This window comes from Corvus moneduloides, chromosome 2, assembly GCF_009650955.1.
Source record: "Corvus moneduloides isolate bCorMon1 chromosome 2, bCorMon1.pri, whole genome shotgun sequence".
In the NCBI taxonomy this organism is placed as follows: Eukaryota; Metazoa; Chordata; class Aves; order Passeriformes; family Corvidae; genus Corvus; species Corvus moneduloides.
Genome location: NC_045477.1, coordinates 100,052,339 through 100,073,816, shown reverse-complemented (window position 1 = coordinate 100,073,816; position 21,478 = coordinate 100,052,339). Strand labels below are relative to the sequence as shown.

Below are 21,478 nucleotides of genomic sequence, written 5' to 3'. Positions count from 1 at the left end.
TGATTGAAAGATTTTAAACTAAAGCTTGTTTCTCTGGTAGATTTTAAAGGTAAAAGGCAGTTAATGACCGACTCTACATTCAGTCTGGTTAATTACTGGCTCCTGTCTTTTCCTCTACTGCTGTAATTTCCTCTCAATTCCAGCTCTTTGAGATTTTCTGTTCACATGCATTTATTGGAGTGCCTCTCCTTGAGTATGATTGCAAAAATCAAATTCTCACATACAGACAGGATACAGGTCTCTGCAGCAGAATTGTGCCAGTATGAAGTATAAGGATTGATGTCACTTTGGTTCTTTGTGTTGTGACGAGACACCTATTTCAAAGAACTATAGAATCTTTAACGTTGGAAAAGATCTCAAGATCATCGAGTCCAACCATTAACCCTGCACTGCCAAACCCACCACTAAACCATGTCTCTAAGCGCCATATCACTATGGGAAGAGAAAGGAACCCAAACTGGTCGGTCCACTTTAGGGATTATGCGCTGAACTCCTGTGTGTGTGTGTATGTGCGTGTGAGCGCACATCTGAGCGCTTCGACAGTGCTGGATGTGCCTAGGTCCCAGAGACAAACTTTCCGTGAGCTTCAGGTCCCGAACCCATGCGAAACCGCAACTGCCGCGACCCCTGTCCGCCGGCTCCGGAGCCTATTTTACCCACCCCCGCCCCTGGCGCGGGCCCGCCCGCAGCCGCCCCCTCCCCGGAGGGGCCGCCCACCCCGCAAGAGGAGCCGCTGCGCCGCGCCCTCCCTCTGCACAGCGCCCGGCGCGGGGAGGCGGGCGGAGCACGGCGCCCCGGCACCCGCATCTCTCGTCCCCATGCGGCGGCGGGCGGCGGGACGCTGCCGCCGCGGGAGGAGCTGCACGCCCAGGCAGCCCGTCCGGCGGCGCGGAGCCGCCCGCATCGCCCGCCCGCCCGCTGGCCCACGGAGGTCCCGCAGCGCCCGGAGCGACGCGCTGGACTGCCGCCGGGACTGAGGGCTTGCGGCGCCCCGACGTTCGGCGGGATCGTGGGGCACCCGGAGAAGGGGAGCGCTCGGAGGCAGTAGCAGTCAATACAAACCAGCACCCGGCGGTGCCTGCCCAGCTGTCGCGCATCGCTTATGCTTGTTCGGGGGGACCCAGCCGCGGCGGCGGATCCCGCAGGATGACGGGCGATGAGGAGTCCTAAGTCGGCGTCGAGACGGGCCACTGCAGGCAGCGATGAGCATCGGCGAGCCGGTGCCGGAGGGGAGGCCGGGGTCCAGGTGACCGCCGGCCCCGCGCCGCCGGCCGCCCGCAGCCCCGCGGAGCATCGGGAGCGGCGGGCAGCGCCTGCTGAGAGCGCCGCGCCCGGCCGCAGGTAACGAGCAGCGCGCTAACGCCGCTGCCAGAGCGCAGTCGGGTGCGGGGCGGCTCGGGTTTTGGGGTTCCCCCGCAGGACTGGGCGGGGGCGGGGAGGTGGGTGGGCTGCGCGGCTGCCTGGCTGGCGGCCGTCGGGCGTCCCGCGGCCGGCGCCCGCCCTCAGCCCGAGCGCTCCCGTCGCCCGGCCCGGCGGGGACATTCTTCCCTAATGGGAAGCATCTGTCCTCCGGTACGGCAGAAAGAAGCACGGAGCCGAGGGGGACTACGGCTCCCTCGCAGCCACCTACGCCACAGCCGCGGCTGGCGCACAGCCCGGGCCGGGGCCGCGCAGGAGCGACCGCCCCTCCCGCCAACCTCCCCGCGGGGCGACCTCCGGCCCCGCCAGGCGCCGGGCGGGCAGCGCCGCCACGCGGGGCCCCGCTCACGCCCCGCCTCGCGGGGCGGGGCCGCAGCCCATTGGCCGGCACGCTGCGCGGGGGCGGCGGGAGCAGCCAATGGCGGGGGAGCCGCCGAGAGCGCCCCCGTGCGGCGGGGCGGGGCGGCGGGAGCTGCTCCGGCGCCTCCCGGCGGCTCCCGCAGGAGCGGCTGCGGCTGGGCCGTGGGAAGGGCTCGGCTCGGCTGCCGCTCCGTCCTACCCGGGCAGAGCACGGTAAGTCCCTCTGGCCGGCCCTTCCACAGCCCCTCACAAGTCGTTGCAGTCTCCTCTTCGCCTCAATGAGCACGTCCTGAAAGGGACCTGTCACAAAACAAATTGAAATGGGTAGGCTGTTTTTTAGAAAGAATTTTCGTTGAGGAGAACATAAGGAAAACAGCACCTGAAAATTCTTAAACAAATTACAAGCTATATGTCTCGTAAAGAATGCTAAGCATCTCATTAACTTGACCACGGGTATTTGGGAAAACTCTTCATCCCAATGAGCCTCTCCTTTGAACTGTAATGGTTTGCACATGATAATCTTAGGGAAAAAATGTGCATCTTGTTGCACAGTATAAAATCTGACTTTTATACTAAAAGGAAATTACTAATGGACGTAATAATAGCTGGTAGAAGTGAATAACTTTCTGTCATTGTCGCAGTGTTGTACAAAAGCAGGAATATTAAATTTCTGTTACTAATAGCAGCCCATATTCTTGTATGGCTTTAATTTGAAAAGCTTTCAAATTCTTCTGATGGTAGAATAAGAATAGGAATGTTTTAAACTCATTTGTCTAAAGTTAGGGTGCTTAATCTGTAATAAGACATTACATAAATGATTTTATTTTCAGAAATTACTAGTGCTCAAGGTCGATAACAGTTGTGCTTTCTTGTCTGTTCTTAGCACACTGTGTTTCTTTAAATGACTCTCCATGGTTCTAGCCATGCAGAATTTGACACACAGTTCCAAAAATCTGAACTTGAGTATTGGTAGATATATTATGAACTTTTCCTGTGAGGTCTGTGCTTATGCTTTTAAACAAATTGTCCAGTTTTATCAGTTCTGATCAGCCATACCTTTTTGGTTAAGATTGCAATGTAAGAGTATATCTAACATCACAGAGCAACCCATGGCAAAGGATGACAGAGTCTAGATCTGTGGTGAACCAATTCTTTCTACTACTTTCTATCTCTATTATTTCCCGTGTCTATTATGAATGAGATTCATTGAGCCACATTTTACCCTAATGAAAGTTAGTAGCCTGTCTGAAAATTAGGCAAGTAGGCGAGGTAGTAGGTTTGCTAACTAGGGACCTAATGAAGCTCAGTTGTACTATTTCTAGTTATCTGATGAGGTAGATAGCTGATATTATTAATCTTCAAGTGATTATGGCTTGGGTTTTTTTTTTCTTTCATTGACTGTAGAGGGAGCCATGGCAGTTTGCTTGAGCTAGATATGTCCCGAAAAGTTTTCTAGTTTTTCATTGAGATGAGTACTATTCTTGGTGTACAGAATAAGCCTATAAAATTTATTAGCATAGGGAGACAGCATAACTTTTTTAGATTAGGTATTAAGTAGAAGTGAGTAATAGGGGAAAAATTAACACTGAAGTAGAAAATAACATGGAATAAGGAAAATGGCTTTCCAACTGAATTTGGTTTTGATTGTCTATAGACTTTCTGGACAATGCAGGTCATTACTAGGTATATAAAGGGTTTAAAATGTATAAAGGGTATATAAAAGTTTTTAAAAATCATCATTTCTTCTCTCTTTTCTTCCTCCCCGCCCCGGAACAATGCAGGAAGAGCCAGGCAAGGGGAGGCGACAAGATGGGGGAGCGGGTGGTGGCTGGAGCGCTGTCCGTGGTCCTGATTCTGGGATTGGGGCTGCCGCTGGGCGCCCTGGGCTGCCCCCAGCCCTGCGCCTGCTACCTTCCCACCGAGGTCCACTGCACCTTCCGCTCCCTGGCAGCCGTGCCGGCACGGATCGCTAAGCATGTGGAAAGAATCAACTTCGGGTTTGTATGGCAGCTTGGAGCAAACAGTTTTATGTTCTTAGTGCCGAAGCCTGGAGTGCTTCGCACACATGTGGCAAAGCGGGATCTCTGGGTGTAGTTCTTAAGTAGAATTGCAGAGATGGGTACTTACTTGTCGGTGCTGTGTTTCAAACACTACAGTTGCTGGCATGGAGAAATTAGGTTGGCCTTTATGTTTCAAACAAAAGTTAGTACTCTTTTCAAATAAACATTTATGCCATGGTGTGAGTTCTTTTTTGGCAAATAGAACATTTAGTCTTTTACAGTGTATAAAAAAAGATCTTGAATTTAACCTTTTATGGGATTTCTACAGAATATGGAATTCTATACCTGATGTTAAAAAAAAAATACAGCAGGAGTAAAATTCTATGAGGTAATCCAGTAGCATTTTGGAGAACAATGTGATATAGCATATCTTAAATGAATACAGTAGAAAGAAATCTGATCCACTGCCTGTGGAGTTGTAGTTTTGTTGCAGTTTTTTTCAAGCAACTAAGTGCAATATAAGCATGTTTTGGGAAGGGATTGCTCAGGCTCCAACTCACTTTGCTCTCCAGGGAATTGCCAACTCACTTCTGTCAGATTTTGAGACAAGAAGGCAGGGACTGTTGGTAGGCTTCATATTGAAAAAGCACCATGTTGGGTCATTGTGTGATATAGAATGGTGCAAGAGTCTCAGTCCTCTTCTGCTTGGTGTCAGGGCTGCCCCACTACCTGTGATGAAATTATCCTCACAACTTCAAGGCCTGTAAGCTGCAACTGATCGTGCAATGACTGGCAGTAGGGCCCTTGGTTTTTGGGGTTTTTTTGCTTCTCCATAATTAAAATTTCTGTCCACCAGCATATTATGTGCCTAAAGCCTAAATTTAGTCTCAAAATGCTCTTGTGCTCAGTAAAGGTATATTAACGAAATATATACTCCAATCCCTAAATTGTTTTTGTAAATGGTATGTAGACATCTAAGTTACTAAGGTGTTTGGGGTTTTTTTTTTAGTAAAGTACATTGTTTGATATACTGTTAGCATAAAAGCCCTTTCCTCTCTGTATTTCATCACTACAAATGACATTTTCTGACTTGGGTCCTTTCCCAGGGAGAAGCAGTCTTAACTGTCTGTTGTTGTGCTTCTTTCACTTTGAAAGAGCACTTTTATTCTTTTATATTGCTATTTTAAGTGCTGTGCATTTAGGAGGTGAAGATTATTTTTCTAACTGGAAGTAACTTAGGAAAAATTTTTATTTAGACAAGTTCATATTTTTTTTGAAGGACTGATTTTGAAATAAGGAATTTTAATAAGATGTCTGCTATAAGCATAGTGGATCTGCAGAAGAACTAAAAATGTTAATACAATAGTCTAAATTTTTAGCAAATTAAGAATCTTTAGATAGATAACATTGTGAGGATCTAAAAGTATTTTCTTCGTATTCAAAGTATTTTAATTTCATGCTGTGTCTTCCCCTGCTTTCTAGAAAATACTAAGAAATTGGAAAAACCTTTGAAATTCTATGCTTAGTTGTAAGACTTTGTGCCCAGATTAGATAATACATTTAATTTTCTGTATACATATGAAAAACACAAATGTAGAGCTTGGCCACCAGCTGCAACTCTTCCAGGTTGGCAAATAAAGTCTGATTCGCTTGTCCAAAGCAAAACTGAATATTTTCAAAGAGTAGATTTTCTGTATTCCTTATCTAAGAGGAGTTTCAAGGCTCGAATTATGTAATTGGAAGGTCAATTCCTAGACCTTATGTATTTAGTTAATGTAGCCAATACATGTTGTAACAGTAAGTGAAGCAGGATGTGACTTACTGCTTCTTGTGCTCTTTGGGAGATACCATTTTTAATGTTTACTTTCCCAATCTCTATTTATTTATTGTTAGATGCTGCTTTGGCAACACTGCAGCCTCTCTAGTTTGCCAGGCTCCATAGCATCATGGTTTGGCCAGAGGCCATTAACTTACTTCCATTTCATAAACTGAGCTGGATGGAAAAATACACTGACAACTATTAGAACTTAAACGCCTATTTATTACTGTTACTCCTAATTTATGGCTAAAGTGCCACAAAGTGAGTTAAAAGAAATATTAATGTAAACATGAGCTAAGTATGCTTGGGCCTTGTAAAAATCTTTCAGTAACTTCTGGCCTTTTGACAATGCATTAAGGTCCCTCCAATTTTTCCTGGAAGTTGGGTTATACTATTTTTACATTTGCAGTCTGTGACAGTCAGTGTATAAAATGTAACTGCATGTGTGATTTTTTTTTCCCCAGGTTTAACAGTATACAGTCTATATACGAAAACTCCTTCGCGGGACTTACAAAATTGGAATTGCTTATGATACATGGAAATGACATTCAGAATATTCCTAATGGTGCTTTGAAAGATCTTGTGTCTCTACAGGTACAGCTTAGGTTTTCCTAAATTTCAAAACTAGCTTCCATGAATAACGGAAAACAAAATTAAGTGTTCTTTCTAGTGGCTTTTTAGGATTAAGATGCCATTTTCCCCCAAAATACATTGGATATCTATTAACTATGCCTCTGTCTAACTTGATAATCCCAACTAACACTCAGTTTTATTCTACCTCTTTGACCAACGTATGGTTTTTCAGTGGTGCAAAAGATTTGAATGTGGGAGGAAAACATTTGCTTGATTGCTATTCTGCTTGGATTTAGATAAAAAAATTAATCTCTGGTTCTTTTTTTTTAATTTTTTTTAGGTTTTCAAAATTAGTTACAATAAATTGAAAGCCATAACTGGCCAAACTCTCCAAGGACTTTCAAGCTTAATGAGACTGCACATGGATCACAACAGAATTGAGTTTATTCATCCAAATGCTTTTAATGGTTTAACTTCTCTAAGACTGGTCCACTTAGAAGGAAATTTGCTCCAGCAGCTTCACCCCAACACCTTTTCAACATTTATGGTCCTTGATTATTTCAAACTGTCAACAGTAAGGCATCTCTACCTATCTGAAAATGTTCTTAGGACCTTGCCTGCAGAGATGTTTCAAGGCATGCCACTGCTGGAAAATCTTTACCTTCATGGAAATCCATGGGCCTGTGACTGTAGTTTGAAGGGGCTTCTTGAATGGAATGAAGCTTCTGGAGGTAGGAGCATAAGCTACCAGTGTTTATTGAACTCATAATGTTGAATTTTTTTCCTGTTCTGCATGTTGTTGGTTTTGTTATTTCCTGAGTATTATTGCCAACATGATCTCTATGTGCAGTATTAAGTTCTGTTACTGTTCAATAAATGTGTGTATTTAAAAAGCAGTGTAAAAAGAAAGCAGTTTTGTTTCATTAGATAAAAATATGTATTTAACAGCAAAGAAATTAGCCATTACATTTGGGATGACAGAAGTGGTAGTGATGTTTGTAATTGGAAAGAGATAGGTTATAACCTTTTATTCCATTTGCTTGCGCAGCAGTACACCTTTGACTAAGGGCTGCCAATTGTCCTCAACCAACAAAGCTACTGACTATATGCTCTCATGGAAGGTGGTAAGATTGGATTTGAACATGTTTGTCTAAGGAAGGAAGGAAATCAGTTTACCAAATTCCTGGTTAAGTCCTCTAACTTTGATTCTATTAACATTAAGGCTGTAGTATGCATCCTTCATGTCTAGCCACGTTTCTTCATTGACAACAACTTCCTTTGATGATGGAGCAAATCTGTTTTAAGTATTTTCCAGTACTTGCAACGTATTTCTTTTCAAACGTGTAACTTTTTCATAAAATAGCTAGTCTATCTTCATTCAGGCTTAGAGGTGAGAAAAGTATCACACTGCTTAGGCTGGGATGTTTCTGATCGTGTGCAGAAGCAAAAAATAGAGTTTTATAATGCCTCTGTCTCAGGAATACACTAAATGAAGAAGGGTTTGAGTTTCAGTTTTCAGTTTGGGCATCTCAGTTCAGCAGAGGAACTGGTGTCACACCAGAGCTATTGCTAAAATATTAAGAGGAAATTGGCATTTAATTGTAACTGAAGATGTTTCAAATGAGTGATGGTGTCACAAGGTTTATATCATGATTTTCGAGCACATATGGTGAACGAAGGTGGGTCTTGTCATCTTAGAACACGTAACTCATTGCAGTTTTGCACTTCACTATAGGGCAGTACTTTTTAAGAATGTGCGATGCTTGTGTGAGTAATACAAATCTTCCTGACTGAACAGATACTTGAGGCATCTAACTCAAATACTGTATTCCACTAGCTTACATTTTAATATTCTTACATTCTGTTCTTGATCCAAATTGTGTGTGTATGTGTAATGGGTGTACTTAAGTTTTACTGTAAGTTATAATAATGAGATATTAGCTGAACATTCCTTTGTGCAGTGTTGGCTTTGCTAGCGTTTTTATTCAGTTAGGTTACCTCTTTGCACTAAAACAGTAGTGATTTTTGGAAGGAGGAAGAATTTATCCATGCCATTTTCGAATATGGCAGATTTTGTATCTGTATATAACTATAACATTAACTTCTTTGGGAATTCTGTCCAGAAAGAGTTACTAAATTTCTTCAGATCAGTGTAGCCACTGCCAAGTTGATTGTGGGCCAGTTTTTCCTTATTTTTGAAATGTCCTGTTTGAATCTGCAAGTAATAAACTGCATATATAGATATAGATATACAGATAGATATAGAGATATAGATATATATAAATATTCCATTTGTAACAAATTTTCAAGAAAATTGATTTGTCAGACTAGCAAAGCATATATTTTCAATTAAAATAATGGTATGAAAATTTGCCATTCATTTCCCTTTCTCCTGACGTTTTGCCTTATAACCCACCGGTATACTGTTCATTCATTCAAAGATCCCTCATTCTTCAGGATGATACTTATGGCTAGAATAACTGTAAAAATTTATTTGCTCTATGTCTCCAAACTAAATACCTAAGGTGACATTTGACATTCTAGTGAGGAGAAAAATGTAATAAAAGTATGGCTATTACTTTGCAGACAACAGTCTTTCTGGCATTGAAGGAGAGAGGAGTCAAGGCTATAGTTTCCTAGTCTAGCCCTCCTCTTCTAGCTTTTGTTGTTTCATTACAAAGTTTACAGTTGTTTCAGAGGTCAGGGAAGAAGTGGCACTTTTCTTTTTTGGAATTTTTCCTGCTGATAAATGGCTTGTAAATGCAAGAACTAGTCAGCCCATTTTGGTAGCTACAGTAAAAGTTTTTGTGTACTGCCAATACTGTTCTTAATTAATAGAGAAAAATAGAAAGCTTCCTGGATTATTTAATGAGGAAGTCCAGCAGTTCTCAGGTAAATGCTATATTTTTGAAAGCTGAAAGGTCCCACTTCTCTTCACATTAGATACACAAGTTAGGCTGTCACTGTACAAATGCAGACTTTTTGACACAGAATAGTTTGTTGCTGATTTAAATGTTGCTTTGCACACTTCAGTTTCTAGGCATTTTGTTTAGAGGCAGTGAATCTAAGTTTCAGAAGGATGGAATATTCAATCCTCTCATTAAAGTCAGAAGAAATCGTGGTCAGATTGAGAATCAGGTGTCCATTCATCTATAAAACAATGAGGTGCCATTCTAAAAGTCTTGACTTATATGTCATGTGACATAATGGCAATCCTCATGAAGTTTATTTCACAATTCTGAGAATTGTCTAACTTTAGAACAGAGTTTTTCAGCTTATCCTTTTTTTTCATTTTCTTTCTTCCTTTTTTTTGTTTTTTTTTTTGCAGGTGTTTTAAAATGCAAAAAGGACAAAGCCTATGAAGGGGGACAGCTGTGTGCTAAGTGCAGCAGCCCAAAACAACTGCAGAAAGAAGATATTCAAAACTTGAAAGATATTTCCTGTAGGAAACCTGTCATTCAGTCCTCACTGAGGCAAAATAGCAGCACTCAAGAGGAGGATGATGGTGACAGTTATGAACTCCCTCTGGAAGAACTTCAGTCCTCACCATGGAACATTGCTCTAAATATGACTGATGAGCATGGCAACATAGTCCACCTGAACTGTGAAATCAAAAAACCAACAGGTTCTACCAAAATTCAGTGGAATCAAATCCAGACTCAGGAGATAGATATAAATGCTACAATTGCACTGGATTTTGAATGTCCAATGAATCGAGAAAGCTACGAAAAACTGTGGAAGCTTATAGCTTACTACAGTGAAGTACCTGTCAAATTAGAGAGGGAACTTATGCTCAAAAAAGAGCCTAAAATAATCTATCAGTACAGGCAAGGCTCAGATTATGATGCTCTTTACTACACAGGTGTAAAAGCTCAAATATTGGCTGAGCCTTCCTGGGTAATGCAACCTCTTATAAATATCCAATTAAACAGGCGCCAGAGTACAGGGAAAAAAGTGGTGCTATCTTTTTTTACTGTGTTTTCTCAGACAATTCATACCAAAACCACCAGGCAGCAGAGAAACTGGGTAATGATAGAGCAAAATCAGAGCACAAGGACAGCACAGAGTGTGGTGGAAGGGTCAGAGTGTCAGCTGAGCTGCAGTGTGAAAGCTTCTGAGAGCCCCTCCATTCAGTGGCTTTTTCCAGATGGAACTAAACTGCAGGCACCTTTTAATCAGAAAGACAGTAGGTTTTCCATTCTCAGTAGTGGCCAACTAATAATCAAAGCAGTGAGTTACACTGATGGAGGTGTGTACCACTGTGTTGCCCAAGTGAGAGACGATGTGGACATAATGTCTTACAGACTCGTCGTGCAGCCTGCAGCTATTCAGGTAGCTGATTCAGATGTAGCAAGAGTTGAAAAAAATGTTGGAGATCCAATAGCTTTGCCGTGCAATGCAGTTGCCATTCCAGATGCACAGTTGAGCTGGATTCTTCCAAACAGTCAGGTACTCAATGATTTATCAAACTCTTCAAAAGGCTATATGCTGCCCAATGGTACTTTGCTTATTCCAAGGAGCCGTGTCACTGATAGTGGCCATTACAGATGTGTGGCTGTCAATCAGCAAGGATCAGATCAGTTTGCTGTAAGAGTCACAGTAAATAAAATGGTGTCTGACAGATCATTTAAACGAATAAAACTAAAGAAGCGCCCAGGCTCAAAAGGTTTGTCAAAAACAAGAGGGCGGGTCATAGATGATGAAGAGGGATCAGGGGCAGGAGGGATGGAGGAGTTCCCACGAAGAAAGAATCACCTAAAAAACTGGGAAATACCTTTTAAACAAAAAAGTGACCGGGTGCCAGAGGCTCAAATTAAAAAGGGAAAGAAGGGCAGAAGGAAAATGAAAATCTGGAAAAGTACCGATAGAACCCAAGACAGCAATGTTGCAGAAGGCCGGAGAGTATTTGAATCTCGAAGGAGAATTAACGTGGCAAGCAAACAGATTAATCCACAGCATTGGGCTGACATTTTGGCAAAGGTCCGTGGGAAGAATCTTCCTAGAACAACAACAGCTACAACCGCCTCTGTAACAACTTCACTGCCATCAGTCATGCAGGAAACTACTCCCGCCCCTTATCCCTTAGCCAGCCCTCCGCCTTCAGAGACAGGAGCTGATGTGCTGGACTCCTCTGCTGATGCATCACCTGTGGGTGAAGATGAGCAATTCTTGGTCACTGTTTCACAGAACACGAAAGTGTTTTCAGTGCAGTCTGTATTAATAGGGTCAGAAACTGAACCATTTTCCAACCACAGGGCTTTAGAAACACCTGCAAGTACAGACACTGTAGAAATAGCTTTATCAGGTCCATATTTGACTCCTGTCTCTGCAACTCTGCATCCCCAAGGGGAGCAGCATCTTGATGTCAGGACGGATGATTCAGTTGCCTTCACTGAAGAACCTCTAGCCAAAGAAGTTGTGACAAAGTTTCCTAATGTTCAGAGCAGTTCATTCACAGTGGAAAATGTAGATAAAACTGTATCTGCTATATCTGAAGAAAGTTCTGCTTTTGCTGAGCTACCACTTGATGCTACTCTCCTTGCTGAATCTCAGACTGTGGATCTTCATAGCACCTTGCAGACAAGCTTGAAGTTAAATGAAGTGGGCCCAATGAGTGTTAACACCGTAACTACAGCACCTTCTCATGATGAGATCATCCCAACAGATTTTGTAGGCACTACTACTGTTTCTTCATCCACTTCTTCATTTGTTAGAGAAAAGAGCAATGATACGAGATACCAGCACAAAAAAATATCCACAAGTCATGCAAAAACACCAGACTTAAATAGCGGCTTTCCAGCTGTCACACCCATCAGGGTTCAGAGCAATGAAGAACTTGAGATCCACAGGAAAACAGTGACTCCAGAAAGTGTGTCCAGCAGTTATGCAGACAATTCTCAGACAGAGGCACATAGAAACTTGGCCATTCCAAAACCGGGTCCCATATTCATTTTGCATGGCACTGATGCTCTTCATAAAGCAGAGGGGTTAGAAATGGCTTCTTCCATCAGTAGATTGACCACTGTGGCCACCAAAACGTCTCCATATAGAAAGACCATGCCTTCACTTATTACTCAGCATGGTAGAAAAAGACCTTATGGCAGAAGGAGAAGGCCAAACAGAATCCGACAAAGACCAAAGCCTTTTCCCCGTGTTGCTTTAACCACAGAGGCAATGTCTATTATTCCAAGGACACCTGAATTTGAAGCTGTTACCAAAACTACTTCTGCAACTCGTGAAAGTCCTGATCTTAAAACCATCAAAATACAGGCTAGGAAAGAGGAGCGTATGGAATCCACTCCTTCATTAATTCCTGATTCAGGTGTCGTAGAGAAAATTACAAAAATCAGAGATGTGGTCACAACTCCTTCTTTTAGGCCTACCACTGCTCTACCTAAAGCTAAACATGTGACGCACCCTACTAGCCCTGAAACCTTGGCACTTCCAGTGACTGCACCTATCATGATTTTATCATCATATGCTGTACAAGGTGCACTTCCCACAAAAGAGTCAAGTGTACCTCTGAAACCAGAGCAAAGTGAAGTGCCAGCATACCACTCATTAGACAGTGCATCTGCAGAGAAGGACATGAAAGCAGACCCTAAAACTGTGGATCATAAAGTGGAACAATCCAGCACAACAACTTCTCCTGCATATAGGAACAGCTCAATACTATCAGCAAAACCAAAATCTCAGGAGGAGCCTAACCTATTTGACTTAGAAGTTGTGGTTAATGAAACAACTGCTGGAACATTCCAGCTGGTATATCCCACTGTGCCTGACTTAAGTGTTCCTGTTGGCACAGTTGAAGTTTTTAAGGACCTCTCAGCTTCAAAGGAACCATGGAAGCCCACAGTATCTATAGAAACACCAGCAAAAACTGAGCCACCTCAGCAACATGAAATAATTACTTTATCCTCGTCTTCCAGCACTGCAGAAGCTCAGGCTTTTCCAGTTAGACAGACAAAGAAATCTGTTACTTCTCAGGCTGGGACAGAGCCATCTTCCTTGGATAGAAAGGAATCTATGCCACATGTGTTTCATCATCTGCAGACAACTAAAAAGCCTCCTATTACATCCACTGCTTTTATTCCATTTATAAAACTTGTCACTCTTCCCACTTCCATGTCAAGCACTTCACATCCTTCTCTTCATTATACCACCGAGGAAAGTAATGTCTTCAATCAAGAAAGGTTCCCAGAAGCAAAACAAGTTGGAGCTGATAGTGAGAAAATAGTGATAAGCTCAAGACAGAATGTTCACCCTACTCCTTCCTCTGACCAAAACAGGATCAGCATACAGTCAAAAGAGCAGCAATTCAATGAGTTGTACAGTAGCAAGTCAAACAACAGTTTACTTCTAAATCCAAATCTTCCCCATCCACCTGCTGGAATGATACCAAGCATAAACCAAAGACTACCTGCTGTGCCTCCAAGGCATGTTCCAGTAAGAGGCACAGTGAAGCTTCCTGTAACACAGGGCCCACTTCGCTATTTTATAACACATCAGCCTCTTCACTACACAAACAAACCAGAGATAACAGCGTATGCAGCACATACTATCCAGGACAGAAAAACTTTTGCCTCCCAGAGAGAAACAACTACCCCAACACAAGCCTCTCCATTTCACAAAATAAATCCATTGACTGAAAGCAGGTTCAGTAATCAGGGTCAGAACAGATACAATATTAATTCAAGATTTTTTGGAAATAACTATGTTCCAGATAACAGAGGCACAGCAGGAAGACTACCAAGTCAAGGGATCCCCTATTACCCCAGTTCCAGAATACCCTTCCTTTTCAACAGAACAAGGATATTCCCTCACTTAAATATGCATCCTAAACCAGACGTCCCTAGTCAACTAGTCCCAAAAGACACAAAGGAGAAGAAGGTTGCTCAGGTCTTACCTACTGGGATTACAGTGCAAAAAGCTACAGCTATTCCGGTGCCTCCAATGCCACATGCCACAACTACCACATTACCACCAGTGTTTTTAAAGATCAGCCCCCCAGCCTTTCTTTCTCAGCGCACAAGACCACAAATAACCACTACAGTTCATCCTTTTAAAAATGTCCATCATCGTCATCAAAAATTTCCATCTGTGCCTTACGTGGGAAGCATGCCACACAATTTGACTGTAATTCAGTCTTCCACTAATTTCAGGGTACAGGGAGAAAGACCTAAAATTATCACAAAAGCATCTCAGAGCATATCCGTCCTTGCGGAAATGGATGCTTTTATCCCTTGTGATGCAGTTGGGGAACCCAAGCCTTTTATTACTTGGACAAAAGTCTCTACAGGTAAGATAAAGGAAAACGTGTTCTTCCACATGGTTTGTAGGGGTATTGCACAGAAATGCAACATGATCACAGGAGTAGTTCAAAATACTGGAAAATACTTTCTGTCACTTACAATCATTGTAGATAAAATGATTAATTGCAACTAATCATTAGAAGTAATAATACATTTGCAGTGTTTCTTGTAGTAAAAGAAAAACTCTACCATTTAATGAGTTCATTTTTGAAGAGTAATTTTTGGCTGTGAAAAGCAGCCAACTCTGCTTATTCACAGCAGTTAGAATTTATTATGGCAATACTTGTGACTATGGGTTTGTTAACATTGCAGTCTTAAATACTGGTGTGTGTATCATGTCCATGTACAAAAGGAACAGAAAAGTTACATAAAGATTTAAGAGAAATCCTAAAACATAAGGCCTTTAAAAATTTCCACACTATGTTTGCAAGCTATTGGTTAGTTCTGCAATAGAAACAAAGACTAATTTGAGCTATGGAGAGTGTCAGAAGATTTCATGTGGGCCCGCTGAAGTTGTAATTGGTGTTGAGTAAACTTAAAATCTCACTTAAGACTTCTTTATTGCAATAATGTACATTTTTAACCCTTTGACTTTCTCTTTCTTTCTTTCCTCTCACCTTCACAGGAGCGCTAATGACAACCAGCAGCAAGTTACAAAGGTTTGAAGTCTGGAAAAATGGTACTCTCCTTATCCGAAGTGCTCAGCTTCAGGATCGTGGACAGTATTTATGCACAGCTCAGAACCTGCATGGCATAGATAAAATGATTGTTGTGCTCACAGTTGTAGCCCACCAGCCCAAAATTTTACTTTCCCGTTATCGAGATGTCACGGTCTACTTTGGAGAGACCATAGCAATGGAATGTCAGGCTAGTGGGACTCCAAGCCCACTAATTTCATGGATTTTCCCAGATAGGAAGATTTTGCAGACAGTCACCACCACAGAAAGCAGGATAATGCTTCATGAAAATCGAACCTTGTCTATCAAGCAAGCAACTTTTTCAGACCGAGGAGTTTACAAATGTGTAGCAAGCAACGCTGCAGGAGCTGACAGCATTGCCGTGAGGCTGCACATTGCAGCCTTACCGCCCATCATCCAGCAGGACAAGCAAGAGAATATTTCCTTGCCCCTTGGTAGCAGTATTAACATCCACTGCACTGCTAAAGCAGCACCTTCTCCCAACATCCGCTGGGTGGTCTTTGATGGCACGCAGATCCGACCTTCTCAGTTTGTCAATGGGAATTTATTTGTTTTTCCCAATGGGACTCTTTACATTCGCAACGTCTCCCCCAAGGACAGTGGGACCTACGAGTGCATTGCTGCTAACATGGTGGGGGCTGCTAGGAGAACAGTACAACTCCATGTGAAGAAGCATGCGTCTAATGCTAAGATCACTGGGAGCTCTCCTCAGAGAACAGATGTAACATATGGCGGAATCCTGCATTTGGACTGTAGTGCTTCTGGTGACCCTTGGCCTCGGATATTATGGAGGTTGCCTTCCAAAAGGATGATTGATTCCCTACACAGGTAAATTTCTGTTTGGGGTGATGCAGCTAAATTGCATTTAGATTAACTTAGAGAAACACCCACTCATATATGTACAAGTTTCATTCCTGACTTCTGCAGGTTTTGACTAAGCCACCCAATCCTTAAGAAGGAATTTGAAATTATATCAGAAAGATAGTCAAGTCATATCTTAGCATAATTTTACTGAAAGCTGTATTGAAGTTAGCTTCAAGTTTCTAGGATAAGCTGCCACTGTTTGTCTTTTACAGCCACTCGTAAATGTAGTAAAGTCCAGTGGCAAAAGTTCAGATATACAGCTTGTGTACTGCTTGTTCCAATGTGCTTAGTCTGAATAATATTGCACAGGTGCCTGCTTTTCCCCAGAAGGAAAAGGATCATTGAATTTTATCTCTTAGGTAAATCATTGCACGCAGTAAATACTGAGCAAATAAATCAAGTTATAATTACTTAAATAAGCACTATCATTTTAACATCATGTGTAAACAAATGTTACCACACAGTAAGATCTGCAAACCTGGTTGCATATAAATGCCTGAAACAATGCATTCTCCAATGTTTGCAATATCAAGTAAAATATCACTTCTACAAACCTACAATAACTGTCCTAAGACTTGGCTGAAAACAAATTTCTGTGCTATAAATTATTCATAGCTCACCTTCGAGCACTATAAACAGATGAGAAATGCACTGTAATTAAAATGCATAATTTGGAACAACTTTCTTCACAGCTGAACATAGTAATATTTTTTTTTATATTGACGAAAAGTGTATTTAGGTAACCTGTAGATAGCACAAAATCCAGAATTCATTTTATGCCTCATAGCAGTAGGAAAAAAAATCTGTGTTTCTTTTTAATTTTCCTTCATGATCTTTATGTGGACTGCTTTTCAAATACTGGAGATCTCCTTTGGGGAGAAACCTGTGGCTACTGAGGAAGTTGGTTTTGACCACAATACACCAATTCCATAGTGAAGTGGAAATGAGTAATAGGTTTTTAAGCACTTTGGAATTTTTTTTTCTTTGTTTCAAAGCTTAGCAACATTTTGCTTCTTTGTGACTTTTGTAAAGGCTTAATATGTTATACCCGAGGCCAGAGGAAGTTCTTCATCGTTACTTGTTTTTAACTGAAGACCCAGGTACCAGACCCCATTATGGTCCAAATAGCCATATGGATTATATCATTCAGAGATCATCTTTGAATGTTATAGGATACTGTACATGTAGTCAGAAGAGCGTCAAAACCACCATAATTTGGTATTTAGTGAATGTTTAGTGTCAAAAACAGCATTAAAGTCATTAACCACAACAGAATTGCTTGGTTACAAGTGAGTAGAACTATTTTTTTCCATTTGCTGTTTGGTGGTGAATATCCTGAACATTTCTGACCATTTAATTATCTAACAATAGCAGTGTTCCTCTCCTTTTTTTTTTAACATTGATGAGTTGTTATTCCCGCCCATCCTCCAGATTTTGCTCAATAATTAATAACCAAAATGTGATTTTGTAGCTCATGTTAGGTTCTTTTTTCTTTCCTTTCAGTACTTTGGAGACTAGAATCAAAGTATTCAGCAATGGGACTTTGGTTGTTAATTCAGTTACAGACAAAGATGCAGGAGACTATTTGTGTGTGGCCCGCAATAAGATAGGTGATGATTACGTGGTCCTCAAAGTGAATGTGATGATGAAACCAGCAAAAATAGAACATAAGAATGAGAATAACCACAAGGTCAAGTATGGAGGGGACCTGAAAGTCGACTGTGTAGCCACAGGTCTGCCAAATCCGGAGATCTCGTGGGGTCTCCCCGATGGCAGCATGATCAATACCTTCATGCAGTCGGATGACAGCGGTAGCCGGACGAAGCGATATGTGGTCTTTGACAATGGAACCCTGTATTTCAATGATGTTGGACTGAGAGAGGAAGGGGACTACACCTGCTATGCTGAAAATCAGATTGGGAAGGATGAAATGAAAGTGCGGGTCAAAGTGGTGGCAGAGCCTGCAACCATCAGGAACAAAACATACATCACTATTAATGTACCTTATGGCGATGTTGTCACAGCAGCATGTGAAGCCAAAGGAGAACCCACTCCCAAAGTGACCTGGCTTTCCCCGACCAACAGGCCTATTCCTGCTCTATCTGATAAATACCAGATATACAGGGATGGCACCCTCCTCATCCAAAAGGCCCAAAGGTCTGACAGTGGTAACTATACTTGTGTAGCACGGAACAGTGCTGGAGAAGATCGGAAGATCGTTTGGATCCATGTTGATGTTCAGCCTCCCAGAATCAATGGTCATCTCAGTGCAATAACATCTGTGAGGGAGACAGCCATCAGAGACAGCCGGAAACTTATTGACTGCAAAGCTGAGGGGATCCCTGCTCCACGTGTCTTATGGGCTTTTCCAGAAGGAGTAATCTTACCGGCTCCCTACTATGGGAACAGGATCACTGTGCATCGCAATGGTACGCTGGACATCAGAGGGGTGAGGCAAACAGATGCCGTGCAGCTCGTGTGCATCGGACGGAACGAAGGAGGGGAAGCCAGACTGCTTGTGCAGCTCCTCATCACAGACCATGTGGAGAAACCCTCCTTCAGAGACCCTGTCAGTGAAAGGATCACTGCCATTGCTGGGCACAGCATCAATCTGAACTGCTCAGTCCAGGGGAACCCCAAACCCAGCACAAGCTGGATCCTTCCCAATGGCTCTGAAGTGCTGAGTGGCAGTCGCCTGCACAGATTTTACCATAAGAGGGATGGGATCTTACACATCAGCGGCCTGTCTGCTGGGGATGCTGGGACTTACCGCTGTACAGCCAGAAACCTGGGAGGTTATGTGGAACGAGTAGTCTTTCTGAAGGTGGGACTCAGGCCAGAAATTAGCAACCAGTACAACAACCTGGTGAGCATCATCAATGGAGAAACTCTGCAGCTTCATTGCATGACCCAGGCAAACCAGCGGGCACAGATCTCCTGGACACTGCCCAATGGGATGGTTATGGATGCCCCCAAGGCTGTGGGTCGCTTTTCCCTGATGGAGAATGGCTCATTGACGGTGCGTGAGGCTTCTGTGTTTGACAGGGGCACTTACCTGTGCAAAGTGTCAACAGAGTATGGCACTTCTGTTATGACCGTGCCTGTCATTGTGATCGCCTATCCTCCCAGGATCACCAGTGAGCCAGCACCCGTTATTTATGCCAGACCTGGAAATTCAGTTAAACTGAACTGCATGGCCATTGGGATTCCTAAAGCAGAAATAACATGGGAGCTTCCAGATAAATCACATCTGACAACAGGAGCTCAATCTCGTCTGTATGGAAACAAATTCCTCCATCCTCAGGGGTCATTAGTCATCCAGCAGTCCACTCAAAGGGATGCAGGCTTCTATAAATGCACTGCTAAAAATATTCTAGGCAGTGATTCGAAAACAACCTACATACACATATTCTAACATTAAAACAAGTGCCTTTGGCTGGATACTGGTGTTCAAGTCACTGCCAAATGAGTGCAATGAGGGAAGTACTGCTTGCAACAATAGCTAAGGAGAGGAAAAAAAGAAAGTAATCTGCATTTCTTTTGTACTCAAAATGGTAGTAAGTCCCTGCAATAGAAGGAGGCATTAGACATACTGGAACTGAGAAGACCAACATGTTGAAAAAGGTTTTCAAATTGTTAAGACAGTGTAAGGTGGTTTTTCATGCTATCCAATAGCATCTGAGACCTAAAGTACTCTATTCTTGTCAATAGTTCAAAGCTATTTCTTGTTCTAACAAGCACCTTAAAAGTACCAAAGAAGTATTAACTGTTAATAAGTGAGCTGCAGTGATAGAAGTACTTTAGTAAAACATAATTTTCATTATACCCTGCAGCGCCTTTACATAATCTAGGCTTATAGAATATGATTACTAACCTTTCTGTTCATGCTTCTATCAGCTCTTCAAAATCAAAGACTAAATTAGCAAATAAGAGTGATCTATTTTAATAAAAATACATGCAGAGATTAGCTGCCTTAACATACGAACATACATTTGCCAGCTACTAAGGACGCTATGATCAATTAATTCATTCTATATTTTATATATATTTTTTATTCTGACTATGAGACTAGAAAAATTAACAATGAATTTGGTCTCATCTTATAAATTATTGGTCTTTACAAGACTCTGATACATTACAGTGTTTTATAATATTAAGGTCAATATACTGTACATTTTATAATAAAAAATATTTTCCAAAGAATGTATTCACTGGTTTTCTTTCTTTTTTTTTAGAAAATAAGGAACTCTAAACAGTGGAAGTATGGAGTTAGGTAAAAAAATCAGAGTAATGTAGTGTTATACGTCCTTGTATTTGAATCAATTTCTATTTGATTCATTTATAGATGTTTTAGGGAAGACAAATCAGTATAATTGTTTATCTTTTCAAAAGCGATTTTTTAATAGAAACTTATGTATATTTCAGCATATATTTACAATGTCAATACCTTTTCTGGAGTCAAGGATTACCAGACAATGTGCATAATTTTATGAAGATTTATCTCTTGTGCTATAGAAATATTTGCTACAAGGTGTATATGTATATGTATATGCCCATTTTTCAACAAACTATACCAATCAGAATTTTTCAAATGTTAACTTAGCTTTAGACATATGGATTCTTACATATTCCTGAATTCTTAAAGTTCTGCTTGTTCATAAAACTTACACTCATGTTTTAGAATATGGTTAGAGTAGAAGCTTTATTTTTGTTTTCTCTGTTGATCAAAACATGTCAGAAAGTAAAGTGTTTTGCTAGTATTTACATTTTGCAAAAGCTGGAAGCAAAGATTTCCTCACCCCACAAGTTTATCCTGTTTGGAAAATAGAAAGCTATTGCAAAATGTATACTTATCCTAGTGGTAAACAGAACTGAGCTACTTAAAGTAAAAGGTATTTGATTACAACAAGAATATAAAATTAAATGAGAAGAGCATTGCTGAACATACAAGGGGTACAATTTATGTGATAGAATATTTTATGAAACTTATTTTTTAAAACATCAGTGCAGTCTAAAAATCTGTGGTTTGTACACAACTTTATTAAAGTTGTGGATATGTTGCCTAATTAAATAGCACTTAATTATGTCTTAGTTTCTTTTTTATGGTTTAAACCCTTGGGCCCTAAACCACCAAATCAGTGCTCATGGGGAAGCATGTACCTAAATACCTGGCAGGGATGTAGCTGCTTGTTAGAGTAGTTAATGAAGAAAGAAAAGAGGCATTTAAGATTTTTAGCTAGCTTGCCCATGAGGTATTTTCTATTCTGGCTATTTTCCTTGAACATATCAGATATGTCTTTAGATCCTTTACTTTTAATTTTATAGTAGTTTTCCAATTTGGAAAATAGTCATGCAAAATTTAATAATAATACATCTTGTAAAAGAGTCTGAAGTCAGCATTTGGCAGTGTAGTAGGAGTCAAGCACTTTTAAT

The 21,478-nt window shown here is 41.6% G+C and overlaps 1 protein-coding gene across 1 annotated transcript; it reads left to right on the top strand.

Annotated features, from left to right (window-relative positions):
* Positions 1-900: 900 nt before the first annotated feature.
* Positions 901-21,131, top strand: MXRA5 (matrix remodeling associated 5). The gene is made up of 7 exons (XM_032100577.1): positions 901-1,341; positions 3,561-3,776; positions 6,063-6,192; positions 6,512-6,902; positions 9,500-14,470; positions 15,109-16,009; positions 17,549-21,131. The coding sequence occupies exons 1-7, from the start codon at positions 1,157-1,159 to the stop codon at positions 19,458-19,460; spliced, it is 8,706 nt and encodes a 2,901-aa protein (XP_031956468.1). The 5' UTR covers positions 901-1,156; the 3' UTR covers positions 19,461-21,131.
* Positions 21,132-21,478: the final 347 nt, after the last annotated feature.

Bases quoted from the DNA above. Each gene is read 5' to 3' on its own strand.
- MXRA5 (XM_032100577.1), top strand. From the start codon at position 1,157: ATGAGGAGTCCTAAGTCGGCGTCGAGACGGGCCACTGCAGGCAGCGAT. The intron at 6,903-9,499 runs GTAGGAGCATAA...TTTTTTTTGCAG, and splicing joins ATGGAATGAAGCTTCTGGAG to GTGTTTTAAAATGCAAAAAG. The intron at 14,471-15,108 runs GTAAGATAAAGG...TCACCTTCACAG, and splicing joins TTGGACAAAAGTCTCTACAG to GAGCGCTAATGACAACCAGC.